Source organism: Parasteatoda tepidariorum, chromosome 8 (genome assembly GCF_982258835.1).
Source record: "Parasteatoda tepidariorum strain Cologne lab strain chromosome 8, Ptep-v5.0, whole genome shotgun sequence".
Taxonomy (NCBI): domain Eukaryota; kingdom Metazoa; phylum Arthropoda; class Arachnida; order Araneae; family Theridiidae; genus Parasteatoda; species Parasteatoda tepidariorum.
In genome coordinates, this window is record NC_141762.1 from 84,960,945 (window position 1) to 84,975,056 (window position 14,112).

A 14,112-nucleotide genomic window follows, 5' to 3' on the forward strand; every position below is an offset into this window, starting at 1 on the left:
TAACAAGGTTTTTCAATGTAATTAATGTATCTTTTCTGTCTTAAACTTATCGTTATTTGATAATTGTATTTAGATCACGCAATTGTCGAAACTGTATTAAGTGTTTTGATCTACCAATCCAAAAGTTCAGCTCATGCAGCTAATCTACTTGCCTCATATTGTAGCCCTCCTCTTATACATTCGTTACATGTAAGTAATATTATGTTTATTTACCTAATTTAAAACAAGTTTATCATGTTCTGATGAAAAAAAGCCTCAATTATATTTTGAATGATGTGTTTATAAGCTTGTAAAAATATGTGTATAGATATGTGTTTGTTATATACATGCAGTTAAGATCCAAGTGCAAATATTGTTTCAATTTTAATTATAGTTCAATTTCAATTATAGTTCTTTCAGAAGGCAATGTATTTGTATTTTTAAATCTTGTATTTTTTAAGGTGAACTTATGAAAATTATAATTTGACATTAAAATTTAATGTAGTGTATTACCTTAAATCTTTTAACTAAACTTAGATTTCACAAGTTTTAGAGTTACAAATGGATATATACTGTATTTTTACCTATAAAAAAAAGTTTAGTTTGCATGTCAAATTTGCTGTGTTAAGAAGACGCCATAGAGCAGATGAAAACTTTCCTCACAAATTATCTTCTTCCTTCATTTCTAATTTAAAGTGTGGCAAAAAAAAGGGTTCAGACAAACCTGGAGTAAACCATGAAATATCAAACACTGAAAAAAATTTTAAAATATACAAATGAAAATAAATTATGAGAAGATAACTTTAGTATTACGCAATGGTGAACTTCACTTCTAATAATTTGTTTGCATTTTAATATTTTGAAGTCTTTTCTTTTTCAACAACTTAAACTTTATGACTTACTCTAGGTTTGCCTGAACTTACTCTTTCTTTCTTTTAAATTATTAATGAAAGAGAAAGAGAATTTGCGATGAAAGTTTTCTTCCACTGTATGGCGTACTCAAGTGAAATTGCAATGAATGTATAAGTTTTATTTTATTGTTTTTATCTATATTTTCTTTTTTGTACGCAATAAGCAAAGAATCTAGCTTGAAAATAGCCTCAGGAAGAAGAAAACTTATTGCAGTAGCTAAATGAAATCAAATTAAATTCTAAATCATACTTTTAGGAGTAAATATTTTCACTAACAAAAGCTGAGAGAAGTATTAAAATTTTAAAAAAATTAAAATAATTTAAGAAAATGGTTAGTGTTACATTTATTAATAATATTTACGGCTCTCTAAAATATTAACAAATGGCGTTCTTTATTAAAAACTCAGGAACGGAAATGGCTTGACTACATATTTTATTTTTAAAAAAATAGAGTTAAGGCTGTGAACAGGCAACTCTGTTTATTTTTTGTTTCAAAACCTCATTGCCATTTCTAATTCATCCCATACCTCATTAATAATCACCGTTTAACTTTCTATATTCTAATATCCATACCAGCTCCTTAAATTTCTCCCAAGGGTGATTTATGAGTTTTACATAATTTTTTAAATGTTAGATGGTTAATGATGATTTTTAAAATGGCCGAGAATATGTAAAGTTTTTTTTCTGTTATAAATAGTAACAAAATTAAAGGACCTGATGTTTAAAACTACTTCTCGTAATGACGACCATTACTCTACATAATATATCTTAATTTAAAATATTGTATATACTGCATATACATAGTTTTAAGTAAGCATAGTTATAACACTAACGTTAAGTATAGTTTTAACATTATAGTTATAACATTCACCAAAAGAAAAAAAATGCCTCAGAAAATATTTTGAATTATTAATTAATTTAAAGTTAATTAAAATGAATAACCTATTTAAGTTATTGAAAACGTATACGAATCTTTAAGAGCAGTTCTTAGGATTAAGTTAGCCACATAAAAGAACTCATTATTCTTATAAATTCGCAAGATTAAAGTCCTTGCACATGTTGATCATTTCTATATTTTAGCACCTTTATTTTAATGTTGTTTTTTTTAGAGTGTTACTGAGTGTTACAAAGCATTTTTGCAAACAATTAAACAGCACTGCATTTACAATTTGTGAAAATATTTAAAATTAATATTCAATGAAATTAATATTTATTTCAATAGGGAAACTGCTGGAAAATTCTTCTAGAAAGCATTCCAGATTTAATTACAGCTTTACCAGATGCCAAACTACAAATATTTTTCCCAGCAATTATATTTTATGTTACAAAACATGACGAAAATTTTAAATCTGATGGAAAACTCTTGATGCAGGTAAAAATTTTGGCATATTTTTTCAAATGCTAAAACATTTATTCATAAAGTAAAATTTTTGATTAGTTTGAAATTATATTTTAATTAATTATTTTATTGATTCAAAGTTATTTTGAATTCCTTATTCAAAAATAAATTTTAATGATTTCATTTTGTTTTTAAAAGATTTTTTTGTTTCATCTTAGTTGTCTTGATTTTTTAGCTTTTTGTCTTGTTATTCTTTTTTTTTATGTGAAAACTGATACAGATCTTAAAATATTTGAGTCGAAGAATTGAAAGACCTGGATTTTTTATACATATTTTTTTTTATTATTTCGTAAACTGTTAAAACTTTTATGTTTTGTACAAAGTAACTGGAATTAAAAATTTCTATTTTGTGATGAAATTTGCCTTTATTATACTTAAGTAGAGTAAATTAACCTTTTTTTTTAGTTTGTGATTTGCTGTTTTTAAAAGTAGACTGGTATATAAATGTTGTGTCTGTCCTAATTTTTTTGTAAAATTTTGCCCCGATTTTTTCTCTTGCCTACTTCGAGATCTTTACTCATGTTGTCTTACTACATAAAACTAACTGAACATTTGTGACCTCTAAGGACCTACTTTTACCTATAGTTTTTCCTGCTGGAAAAAATTCACACCTTGTTATTCAATTAAAATTCTAAAAAGAAAAAGACTAAAAAGAAAATTTAATATAAACTATGCAAATACGAAATGCTTGGTCCATAACTATAACTGAAATGTCAGTTTATGATCAAGAGTTTTATGATTATTTGTATGAAAAAAAATAACTTAAGTTTTGTGTATAAATTGACTCTTTAATTTTGTGTTGTGTATTTAGTTTTTAATTCAGTAAAAACCAATCCTCATTATTAATTGCAAATTTATAATACTCCCAAAATAATGCACTGTTAATTATTATAGTAATTAAATTTTTTTTATGTCAAACTGCTTTTGTATTTATTAATATAATTATTTTACTTTGAAATTGATGTGAATATTGCTTATTTTTTACATCAATGTGAATATAATTTCTTTGTATAATTGCTCTGTAGATATATGCAGAAATAATTTGACATTGTACATATTTAAAGAAATTGCAGTAAAAGTTTAAACTCCTGCAAATGAGAAAAAAATAAACTTTAAACAGTGTTTTCTCTAAACAATATTTTTCACTATCACACACACAATAACTTCTCAATTTTCAATTGATTCAAACAAATGTTCAGCTAAAAAATCCGTATTTACCATTTAATTCATCAAAAATTAAATTCTATCATAAAATCACTTATATACTAATTTGGATAAAGAATTATAGTCCTGATTGTTTTTTCAAGTTTCATTTAAATAAATTATGAGAATTTCATTCGGGCAGTTCTGTATCATATTTATCACACAATAAGAAATTATTTTAATTATTGTGGCTCCTAATTTTGGGACTTGTTAAGGCTAGCCCTCTGTTTTTCCGAGACTCCAAAGAAGTCGCTTGAAATGTCTTAGATTTATTTGAATATAGAAATTAGATTTTCCCCAACAGTAGGAAATACAACATCCTTCAATTCATTCCTGAACATCTACTTTCTTATTTGGCTACTATAAAGAAGGATTTATTTTCTTTTTAACGTACCAATTAGGATTAGAAACTATAACAACTGATTTTACTCAATTTTTTTTCATTCTAATGAGCTATTGAAGTTTCAATTAGTGTATGCATTTATAATTGCCACATATAAATCAAAAAGCAACTCATACCCATATTTAGTTTTTCATTATATCTTATGCTTTTTGGAATTTTCTCTAATATTCTTTTTTTTTTTAATTTTTTCCTTGCAGGGAATCATGGAATCATTTAAAGTAAAGAATTTAAAACAACAATCTATAAAAATTCTGCAAAATGCATTTGTTTCAGTCTTTAAACATCTGAAAAAAAACTTTTCCCTGTTATGTGAGCACATTTCTTGGATATGTTCTGTACTGTTATGTTTACCTGCAAAGCACTTAGAGAATTCATTATGTGTTACTAAAAATAACAGTGATATTGTTTCACTTACCTTTATTTGGTGCTATCTTGTAAGATGTGGAAAAAAGCCTCTCTCTTCTCTTAGGCCTTGTATTGAAGAAGGAAAACATGCTTCTTTAAGGTAAATATGAAGAGCTGTATGGTTGGTTCTAAGGCACATTTTAATAAATCAAAAGCTTAAGTTAGCAATAAAGTTTATACATTGACAACATAAGATAACATTTAATTAATTATGAACTATTTACTTCCTAATCCACGAACAATTGGGAAAAAATTCAAATAATTAAATTCATTTAAACTGTTCCCGGTCATACCATTTATACTCGTAGCATATTAATTTGTTGTCAAAAAAGAGGTTAATTGTTGGTTGCCAAATGCACTTAAAATATTCTTCCATTCCGAACAAGGTTCATTGATTTAAACCACAAGTTAAATCATGATTTAAATCAAATGATTTTTTTAAAGGAAATAATTGATTTGAAATGTTTTAAAGATTTTATGTAAGATTATTTGTATATTTGTGCATTGATATATTGATATTCTCAGTTTTAAAATTTAATGTAAATATATTGTTTCGTCAATAAATTTTGATTCGAAAACTTGCATTAGTAACATAGTGGAAAATAAATTACAGCACTTTTGAAATGACATTTTAAAAATCTTTTAATTCTTGTGAAATTTTCAGAATGAATATTATCTAGGAGCTAAATGAAAATAAAACTTATAACTGACATTTTTTTCTGGAACTAAATTAAAATTTATTAGAGTTATAGAATATCGATTTTTATCTTTAATGGATAAAAAAATATGGGTGAAAGTAATTTTCTTAATTTGGTTTTTAGCCTATTTTTCAGTAGTTAATTATATTCCTTTTTTAATATTCCATTTCTATTCCATTTTTAATACATTTGTATAATGCGTATGTATTAAACATTTTTATGTTGTTATATAGGTTGAAATGTTTTGTTGATTAAATTTTAATAATAGTTCAATTATAATTACGTTTATAAAATTTAATTATTATAAACTAAAGTACTTAAATTATCATTGAAGAAAAATTTAAAGACAAATGATTTAAATCAAGAAAATTTGATTGTAATATAATAAATCAGATTTTTTTTTAATTTTTAAAGGAAATAAGAAGAAAAAAAATCAAGAACCCTGATTCAAAAAACAATGAACGATTGTCACTTGGTGCCTTCATCCACTGAGATCTGTAAAATTTAAGGCCCTAGCAAACTAGTCAAATAAATTTTGTTGCGTCATTAAGTAAAACTAAAATATTATTTTATTTTTCAAAATGTTGCTATTAACTTTTTCCCACTAAAAGACTTTCATATGTATGAAAAACAAAAATTTTATAATTTATATTTTGAGTGAATAAACTTAAATGATTTATATCTTCTGCATCCAAAAATTTTGTCTTAAACTTGTGACCTCATTTTATGTGGAATTTTTTTATATATATCTAAAAAATGTAAACAAGTAAAAATACAATGTAGTGGCAAAAGTTAGTTTTGACTGAACATTTCAATTGATTTTTCTTATCATTGAAAAGTTCCAATTTCATATAATATTTTCAAATCATTTCTTATATAAGCCAGTGAATAATTTCTAATTAAAATGACAATTAAAAAGTGTTAATGAAATATTAAAATAATTTATTGAAATTTTACCTGAAATTCAGATCTATGCTAGTTGTGAAGAAATTTTTAAAATCTCATTCAAATCTTGATAACAAAATTTATAATAAGTTATGAAAAAAAAAACTTTTTTTTTAATATAACCAAGGAAAAGATAATATTTAAAAAACATTTTTCTTCTATACATTATAAAAAACTTCAACTAATTCTCTGCTTTCGGTGTTTAACAATCTGGTACATCTTGTTTCACTAATTTGGATCTACTATACTGAGATCTAATATTTAGTAAGTACTGAATTTCAGTACAGAATTTCAGAATTTCAGTAGAAGAATGTAAGTTTAAAGAAAGGTGTTATAAAATATATATTTTATAATATTTCTCACATTTTAAAGCAATATATAGTTAAAATGGTGCCATGCCTTTTTCGATACAAACAGTTAAATTTATCTGCATTATAACTGTTTTAAATAAGTTTAAAATTTTGATAAATCGTATATATGTTTTTCTTATTATTATCTTATACAGTACTTTATTGTTAAGTATGTATTTGTTTTTTTGTATAAGATAAGTTGTCATTTAATTTTATTGTAGAGATAAAGAATACATTTGTTCTGCCGTATGCAATTGTTTCCTGTCTGGTATCTGTAATGAAGAGAGTGAAATTAATGTGCCAGAAAAATGCATTTCTTGGTTGATGGAGACAATAGGTTGGGTTAATGTCTTGAATGAGGCAAAATCTCAATTTCAACTTCTTACCGTTGGAGAAGTAAGATTTTACTTTCAGTTGTTTACAAGAATTAATTACATATGCTTAATAAGGAGAAAAAATTCAATGTGTCTTATTTTTAGGTATTTAGATTTTTAAATGATGTTTGTGTAGCTACAATAATTGGTTGTTCTGGACTGGAATGTTGCTATAGCTTGTTACCAGTAGCTAATTTAACTCATCATCAGCTCATAGAAAATCTTCCTATTGCCATTACAAAGCTCTGTGGGAAAGAAAAATGGCTCAGTGTTGTAGATAAGGTTGGTTAATTTCCTTTGGTTTTTTAAGAAATTCCTTTATATATGTATTGAGATATAGGATTCTTACATTTTACTGGGTTTTAAAATATATTTGCCATGCCTGGGTAATAAAAATCTAATCAAGTAGGCGTTTTTTTTATTACAGAGTGTATTTGTATAATTAAATATATTTTGGTTTAAATATATTTTTAATACAATATAATTTTGTTAATTTAATTAAATAGTAAAAATAAAATTATGCACTTTATTTCCAAAACTTCCCTTTTCTTAGAGTTTACTTTCAAGTAAATAGGAGTCCGAAATCTCTATGCACCTTGGTGATTTTCTTTGTTTCACCAGATCTAGCTAATAACACTGATTTCATTATATAATAATTTTTGTGAATGGTGTATTATAGCTGCTTTCAGCTTTTTTTCTGATTAATTTCTAATTCCTGTTTTTCAAAACTTTCCCCAAGCATGCATGTGAAAGCGTTACATAATTTTCACATTTTAATCTAATATTTACTAATACTATAAGTTGTTCAAATGTTTATGGAAGATATGGAAATTTGTCACTGGAAATAATGTAAGCAAAGTTTATCCTTTTTAAAAATATAAAATGTGATTTAGTTTATATTTTTTAAAAGAACTTCCTTTATAATACCTATTTAATAAAAAATAAAACAATAACTTTAGATTATTATTATTATTATAACTGGACAATTTTGCAAACCTGCTAAATTTGTACAAATTCTATTCAAAGTTTGTAAGTAAAATTAACATGAAAAATACATATAAATCTTTATAAAAGTTGCCAATATAAATATCAATTATCTATAAAGATTTATAAATTTTTTTAAATTATAAAACCGTTATGAATGATTATAAACATCTATTACATTATCAAATCTTTGGTAATTTTGTAATGTTTTAAATTTTTCAATGAAATTGGTGCAAATTTGATTCATGTAATTTACAGCTCTAGCTTAGAAAGGTTTTTAACTCTAAACACATTAAACTTATTTAGTAATTGTTTCTAAATACTCTTTAGTAACAAAATGGTATAACATTTTAAATTCTTTTTTCAGCTAATAGATTGGTTTATGATGTTGCTACAGAGTCAACATATGGATGAAAATGACAAACACTACATTAAATTAAGCCTTTGCTCTATGAGAAGTTTAAAAGAATTTCAGAAAAATGAAGTATGGACAAATGTGATCAATAATATTTATTAATAAATAATTTAAATAAATGTATTTTACAAAAATTTGTTTAGCTTTGATACATATAAAAATACATCACAGATGAATATGACATTTATCTCACTCATGTTTAATTGACTCAAGCAGTTGAAGCTATCAACGAATACGTTTGGTATCTCATAACTTCAAACACCCGCAGATATTTGCTGTTGTATTCTCATCATCATACGTTGGTCTAGCTGCTTTTGGCGAAAAGAAGTTACAGCAGCACTAACTATACTTAAGCAAACCATGCAGCTTTCAAAAATGAAAAAATTCCTTTCTTCTAACCATAGTACTTTGTCACAACTATAAAGAAACAAACAAACAAAAATGCTCTAAAATCAATTTTCTGTTTAATATACATTGTAAGTGCATACGCCACTGAATAAGGGTAATTAATATAAATAAACTGATATAAATATTCTAAAAACTATAGTTTGTTAAAATCTTATTTATTTTGGTATAATAAAAAATATGATTAACAAATTACACAATTGAGTAATCATTTTTTTACGTGCTTGACTCACAGCAATTTCTATTGTAAACATCTAAGATTTTTCAGCATAAATTGCAACATTTCTACTTTGTTTTTAATTATGATGTGTTGATTTCGAATGTAAATTCATATTGTCTTGTTGATCACTTTTTTAAGTATACACATAGTTTTTTTAAATCAGAATTTTTTTACTATATATATACAACACATAAATCTCACAAGTGGTTTGGGTGAACTCCATTCACATGGGCCTGATTTATCACAAGTCCAGAGAGGCTCAGGTTTCGTAAATATTAGAAATATCAACAACAGGCACGTCAATGTCTATCTTTTTAATCCTTTTTTATAGCAATAAATAACGCATAGCCACTTAGCATAAGCATGTTTTCACCATCTAATTTTTTTATTTATTCTTCTAAAATAGATATATGTGTAGTTACCAGTGTAACTGTATAATAATTTTTCACAATTCTCATTATTCTTTAACTTAGTTTGATTTGAAACAATTTTATTGTGATGGATACAATAAAAATAATAATTTTTAAAAAAAGTTATTTCAGTTTCAAAATTACCTAGCTTTTTTGCAAATTTTTTCTAGTTTGTAATGAGTTAAAGTTTCAATGTCATATAATTATATTTTTAAAACTCTGTATTTTTTTCTTAAAAAAATTACAAAATGTAAGTTTGTACTTTCTTTTTTTTTTAATCTATAATACTAAATTCATTATTTAATTCATTGTCATCTGCGAAATGAATATTTTTCAAATATCCCATACACAACAATTTAAATGTTAAAAAAAATAACTTGTTCAAATTCATGTTAATCATCAATGCATTAATTTTGACAAGTCTGTTTTAAAGATTGTGATAAAAATATCAATAAGAGATCAACAGAGAAATGACTTATTAAAAATATTAGTTTATAGCTTCAAAATATTGTTTCCACAGTAACCTTAATAGTATGCAAATTGATAATTTTTTATTAACATAATTTTAAATTTTGAAAGAGAAGCATTAAAAATATAAGACTAGAAAGTTTTTTTTTTTTTTTTAAAGGGACATGTACCTCCTATAAACATCTCCAGATACTTTACAAGAAACCATTTCTTTGTAACCAGTTGAAACACAAGCTGGTAGATGTCTGCTCACCTAAAAAATGAAAGTTATTGATTATTTTGATGAATGAATTTAACGATAAAATTTACACGGTTTGTAACCAAATCTTTTAACAAAAAATAAGCAACTTATAAGTACCTTTTAAGCACTCAAAAAACTTTTTAAGCACAATATACATTAACAAAATGCAAAATAATTTTCAAAGACTTTACATGATCATGATAAAATAACTAGCTTCTGACAAAGAACTCTTTTTCTTGATTATATTAGCCATTATAAAATGCTTGAGAGATTTTTTGGTTCAATATCAGAGGGTGGAAAATAAGACTATCTTACAAAATGCAGCAGAGTTGCGCTTAAGAATGCAATAATCTTACCAAACCAACTCAGTAGACGCATATGCGGACTTCCAAGTATTTCATCAAACTTGTAAAATAATTGGCGCTTTCATACGCTATGGACCAATGGTGCACCAAAATAGATTGTGGTTGAATGAATTGTTAAAACGTTGAATAGAACAATGTGAAAAGCACGCTATTGCATAATAGAGGATGAAAATCGATAAGGTAAAGAAAAAATCTCATTTTCGAAAAGGGAAAATTAAGCACTTTTTAAAAACACCCAATGAAAAAAGCACCTTTAAGGGCTTTTAAAAATCGAAAATAAGCACCTTTAAGTACTTTTTAAAAATGCTACGCACCATGATTTAGATTAATCAATAAAACTCATAAGAAATATTTAAAACAAATGCTATGCAAAGATTTACACTTTCTTGGGACAGAATCAGTTCTGAGAAACTGATAAGAACTTTGTAAGATCTAACTACTAGAGGTTGGCATGTTTAAAATCAAGTGATAAAAAATAGAATTTTAAAGTTTCAGAAATTGTACAACGCATACGAAGATCAATTAGTTGCAGCATATAAAACATCATTGGTTAAATAAAAATTTTAAATATTCATATCAAATAATTTATTAATAATAAATATTTAGAAACTATTTACAAAGCCAATTCGCGAAATATATTAGAAGAAATAATGCTTAAAAAAGATTTACATAAATTAAAATTTATCTGAAATTTAATCTAAAATTGATTTTTAAAAAAAAGAAAGAAGAAAAATCAACACATTTGTTTTGTCCCACACAAGTTTATAAAAATATTTTTTGAAGTGTTTTTGAATAATGTACTAAGCTAACCTCACTGATTATTTTAAGCAAAATCTTTTAAACATAATTTAAGATTCTCAGAAAGTAAAATAGTTAAACTAAAAACAGTTGTATTTTGTTAATACCGTAGAACTTGTCGCTTTTAATCAAGAGTTCAGTTATTACTATATGCATAGTGTTATAGTCTCTTCGTCTTATTCAACTGTTAAATCAACTTTTTTCTGAAATTTTAACTTTCAAGATAACGTTTATATTATTAAAAATAATACTTCTAACTTAATAATGAGTAAAAAATAATAAAATCCCTCTCCTTGTTTTAAATCTGAATACAGTGGAAAGTCGCGTATCCGGAATCGGCGGGACTTTCCGAAGTCCGTATATTTGATTTTTCCGTATAATTGACTTCCAAGGTAAACAAAGCTTAAAATGATCTGAATCTAAGAAGCAGAAAATAAATAAACATTATTTTTCGGGCAATAATGTTTTAGTATAAGAATGATATCTAATCAATCATAAACAAAATATTAGGAAAAAAAATAATTATTGCTATTCTAAAAATAAATATAGAAAACGAAAAAAATTCCCAGTTATGAAAATATTAATTGCTCTCTCCACCATTTTGAACTAGAATGATTCAAGCAAGAAAGGGAAATTCCCGTCATTCAATAAGGTGGGTAGGTGGAGAAGAAAAATTCTTTTCCTCCTTACTTGTCATTCAAGTTGAGGGCGGGGTAGTGACAAATTCTTATTTTCTCTCCCATCATTGGCTATCAATCAAGCATAAAGGCGTGGCATGCTAATTGGGTTCTCTTTATTTTTCTTGTGTGACTAAAGGGGATTCCCCCTCCAGTTTAACATTCAAAAAGGTTCCAGGAAATGCCTCTTTTACTAGCCAGCTGCATAGAAAGAAGGGGGAGGGAGGGGACTCAGTTGTGCTCTTTTGAAAACAACCCCCCCCCCCCCCGTTTCCTGCATTCCAGAGGAGGAGCGTCATGGTCTTAGTAGATCTTCTGTTGATTTATGGGTTCAATGCATAGATCTCTAGAAGCTGAGAAGGGGAAAAACCTGTCAAAAGACTTCGTTTTTTTTTTTTTTAAAGGAGAGGGAAAGATGAAGAAATGTTTGTTTATTTTGATTGTTAAAAAGTGTCCGGGAAATCGACCCTTCCGGAAAAGGGACGTCCGGATATGGGACGTTACACTGTATTATGAAATTTTTACATATCTTAGCTATAATCAAAGATAATTTTTAAAAACTGAATTTAATTTTTGACTAATAAATAAGATAATCTCTTGTCACTGATTGTGTCTTTTGGTTTTTAAACTAAGAATTTTTCATAACTTCTGCAAATTATTATTATTTTCTCCCACTTATCATTTTAAAAAAAAAGAATAACAGAATTTATAGCTTATGCTTAAAATAGAACATAATTTATCTGTCAACTTCTAACAATTTTTAAAAAGGAAATACTTCTAACTCGATAATGAGTAAAATATAATAAAAATCACTCTCATCGTAAATACGATTATATTATGAAAATTTAAAAAGGTGTAATGATAATCAAAGATTCTTTTTAAAAACTGAATTTAATTTTTGACTTATAAATAAGCTTATTATGTATTTTGATTTTTAAGTCAAGAAATTTTCATGACTTTTGCAAATTATAATTGTTTTTCCCAACTTCTCAACAACAAAAAAAAAAACAGAATTTATAGGTTATGTTTACAAAATAACGCATGAGAAATTTATATAATAACATTTTTGGAAAAGAAATATTTTTAAATTTCACAATTTAATAATAATATAGCTCAATAAAACCCATTACCTTTTCAAAATCAGAACATGGAGCACAGTGTTGCTTTATAAAGTAATCTTCAATTTGCCAACAAGGAGCACCAGATATGTTCTCACTAAGACTGTTATTCTGAGGATACTTCTCATTTGTAGGAGTTAAATAACTTTCAACAGCTAACACAACCAATGATGAACTAAAATACATAGTTAAAAATAAAGTTTAATATTTAAACAATATTATTGCAGCCAATTAAAATAATTAATCATACAAAAGCATCATTTTATTAACATTAAAATTTTTAAGTGAAGCACTGAACAAAGCTGAGAATCTATCGCCAAAGAGACTTTAAACCTGCAAAAAATTTTAGAGACCTCTAGAGGTTTATAGAAAAATACAAAGGTTTCCCCAGAGATGGTTCCTTGTTACACCCTTCAAGTTAGTTCCCTTCTGTGATTTTTATTTATTTTAATAGTTTCACACAGCCATTGCCTGTAAGTCGCCCAAACTTGGCAATTATTTTGCAGCAGAGAGATGATACAGAAATCTTTCCATATTAAAAAATACTTAATATTTTAAATCGCAATTTAATGCTTTTTTTAGCTTCACGCACCCAAGGCCTAGAAATTGCCTAATTGAGGTTGTTTGGCGCAGACACAGAAATCTTATATAGAATTAATTATTAATCAAAGAATTATATTTAGAATATAGAATTATTATTTAATCAAGCAAACAAATCGAATAGCATAATACAAGGATAATAACAGTGTGCAGGATCACTTTTCCCTTCACATAATTTTTTTTAAAAAAACATTCAAACATGTTAAAGGATGGCTCAGAAAAGAAAAAAAACTGTACTGCGCAGAATTTTTTTTTTAAGGAAAAAAACATTATTGCTCTATTTCCTATCATTTCTTCTTATTAAAATATATTTTTTAACTGGTTCGTCCAAGTCATTTAGTCATCATTGCATTCATTATTCTTATCAGTAAAAGAAAATAAAACTTCCAAATTAATAATGCTACAAAAATTTTAATTAATTGAAAAACAAATCAAATTAACTAATGAAAGTTGTCAAATCCTGAACTTACAAAGCTAAACACACGATAAAAATAACCATACGGCGAAAAGTACAGAATTCAATCATAATTTTATACAGATTCGATACTCAAAATTGTGAAATAAATATAAAGGACCATCAAATCTCGTCGGAAGTTAAAATTAAAAATAATTTAGTTTAGAGCATTTGAATGTCACTTCTCCATAACAACTCAGTCTTAATACAAACAATAGAAATCGTCTGCCAGTTTTAGTTTTGTAATTAGTTTTGTCTTGTTGAAACATTGCTAAGCTCTAAATCTATAT

General features: G+C 25.8%; 2 protein-coding genes across 2 annotated transcripts in view; one reads left to right on the plus strand and one right to left on the minus strand.

The window, feature by feature from the left end:
- LOC107453196 (focadhesin) overlaps positions 1-8,200 on the plus strand; it is a 43,952-nt gene extending 35,752 nt beyond the window's left edge. Inside the window, exons 29-34 of the mRNA XM_043043207.3 lie at positions 74-189; positions 2,113-2,262; positions 4,093-4,400; positions 6,515-6,689; positions 6,773-6,949; positions 8,019-8,200. Coding sequence (XP_042899141.2) covers positions 74-189; positions 2,113-2,262; positions 4,093-4,400; positions 6,515-6,689; positions 6,773-6,949; positions 8,019-8,168 — 1,076 coding nt within the window. The 3' untranslated portion in view covers positions 8,169-8,200. The remainder of the gene's footprint in view (positions 1-73; positions 190-2,112; positions 2,263-4,092; positions 4,401-6,514; positions 6,690-6,772; positions 6,950-8,018) is intronic.
- On the minus strand, positions 8,147-14,039 carry JTBR (jumping translocation breakpoint protein JTBR). Its single transcript, XM_016069955.4, has 4 exons — positions 13,839-14,039; positions 12,781-12,943; positions 9,740-9,822; positions 8,147-8,483 (listed from the first exon to the last, which is right to left on the minus strand). Exons 1-4 carry the CDS (start codon positions 13,892-13,894, stop codon positions 8,321-8,323), a joined length of 465 nt encoding a protein of 154 aa, XP_015925441.1. The 5' UTR covers positions 13,895-14,039; the 3' UTR covers positions 8,147-8,320.
- Between the last annotated feature and the right edge of the window lie 73 nt (positions 14,040-14,112).

Excerpts from the sequence above, each read along its gene's own strand:
- JTBR (XM_016069955.4), bottom strand. The coding sequence starts at position 13,894 with ATGATTGAATTCTGTACTTTTCGCCGTATGGTTATTTTTATCGTGTGT. Across the intron at positions 12,944-13,838 it reads TTTATCGTGTGTTTAGCTTT|TTCATCATTGGTTGTGTTAG; the intron begins GTAAGTTCAGGA and ends TATGTATTTTAG. Across the intron at positions 8,484-9,739 it reads TCTGGAGATGTTTATAGGAG|TTGTGACAAAGTACTATGGT; the intron begins GTACATGTCCCT and ends GTTTCTTTATAG.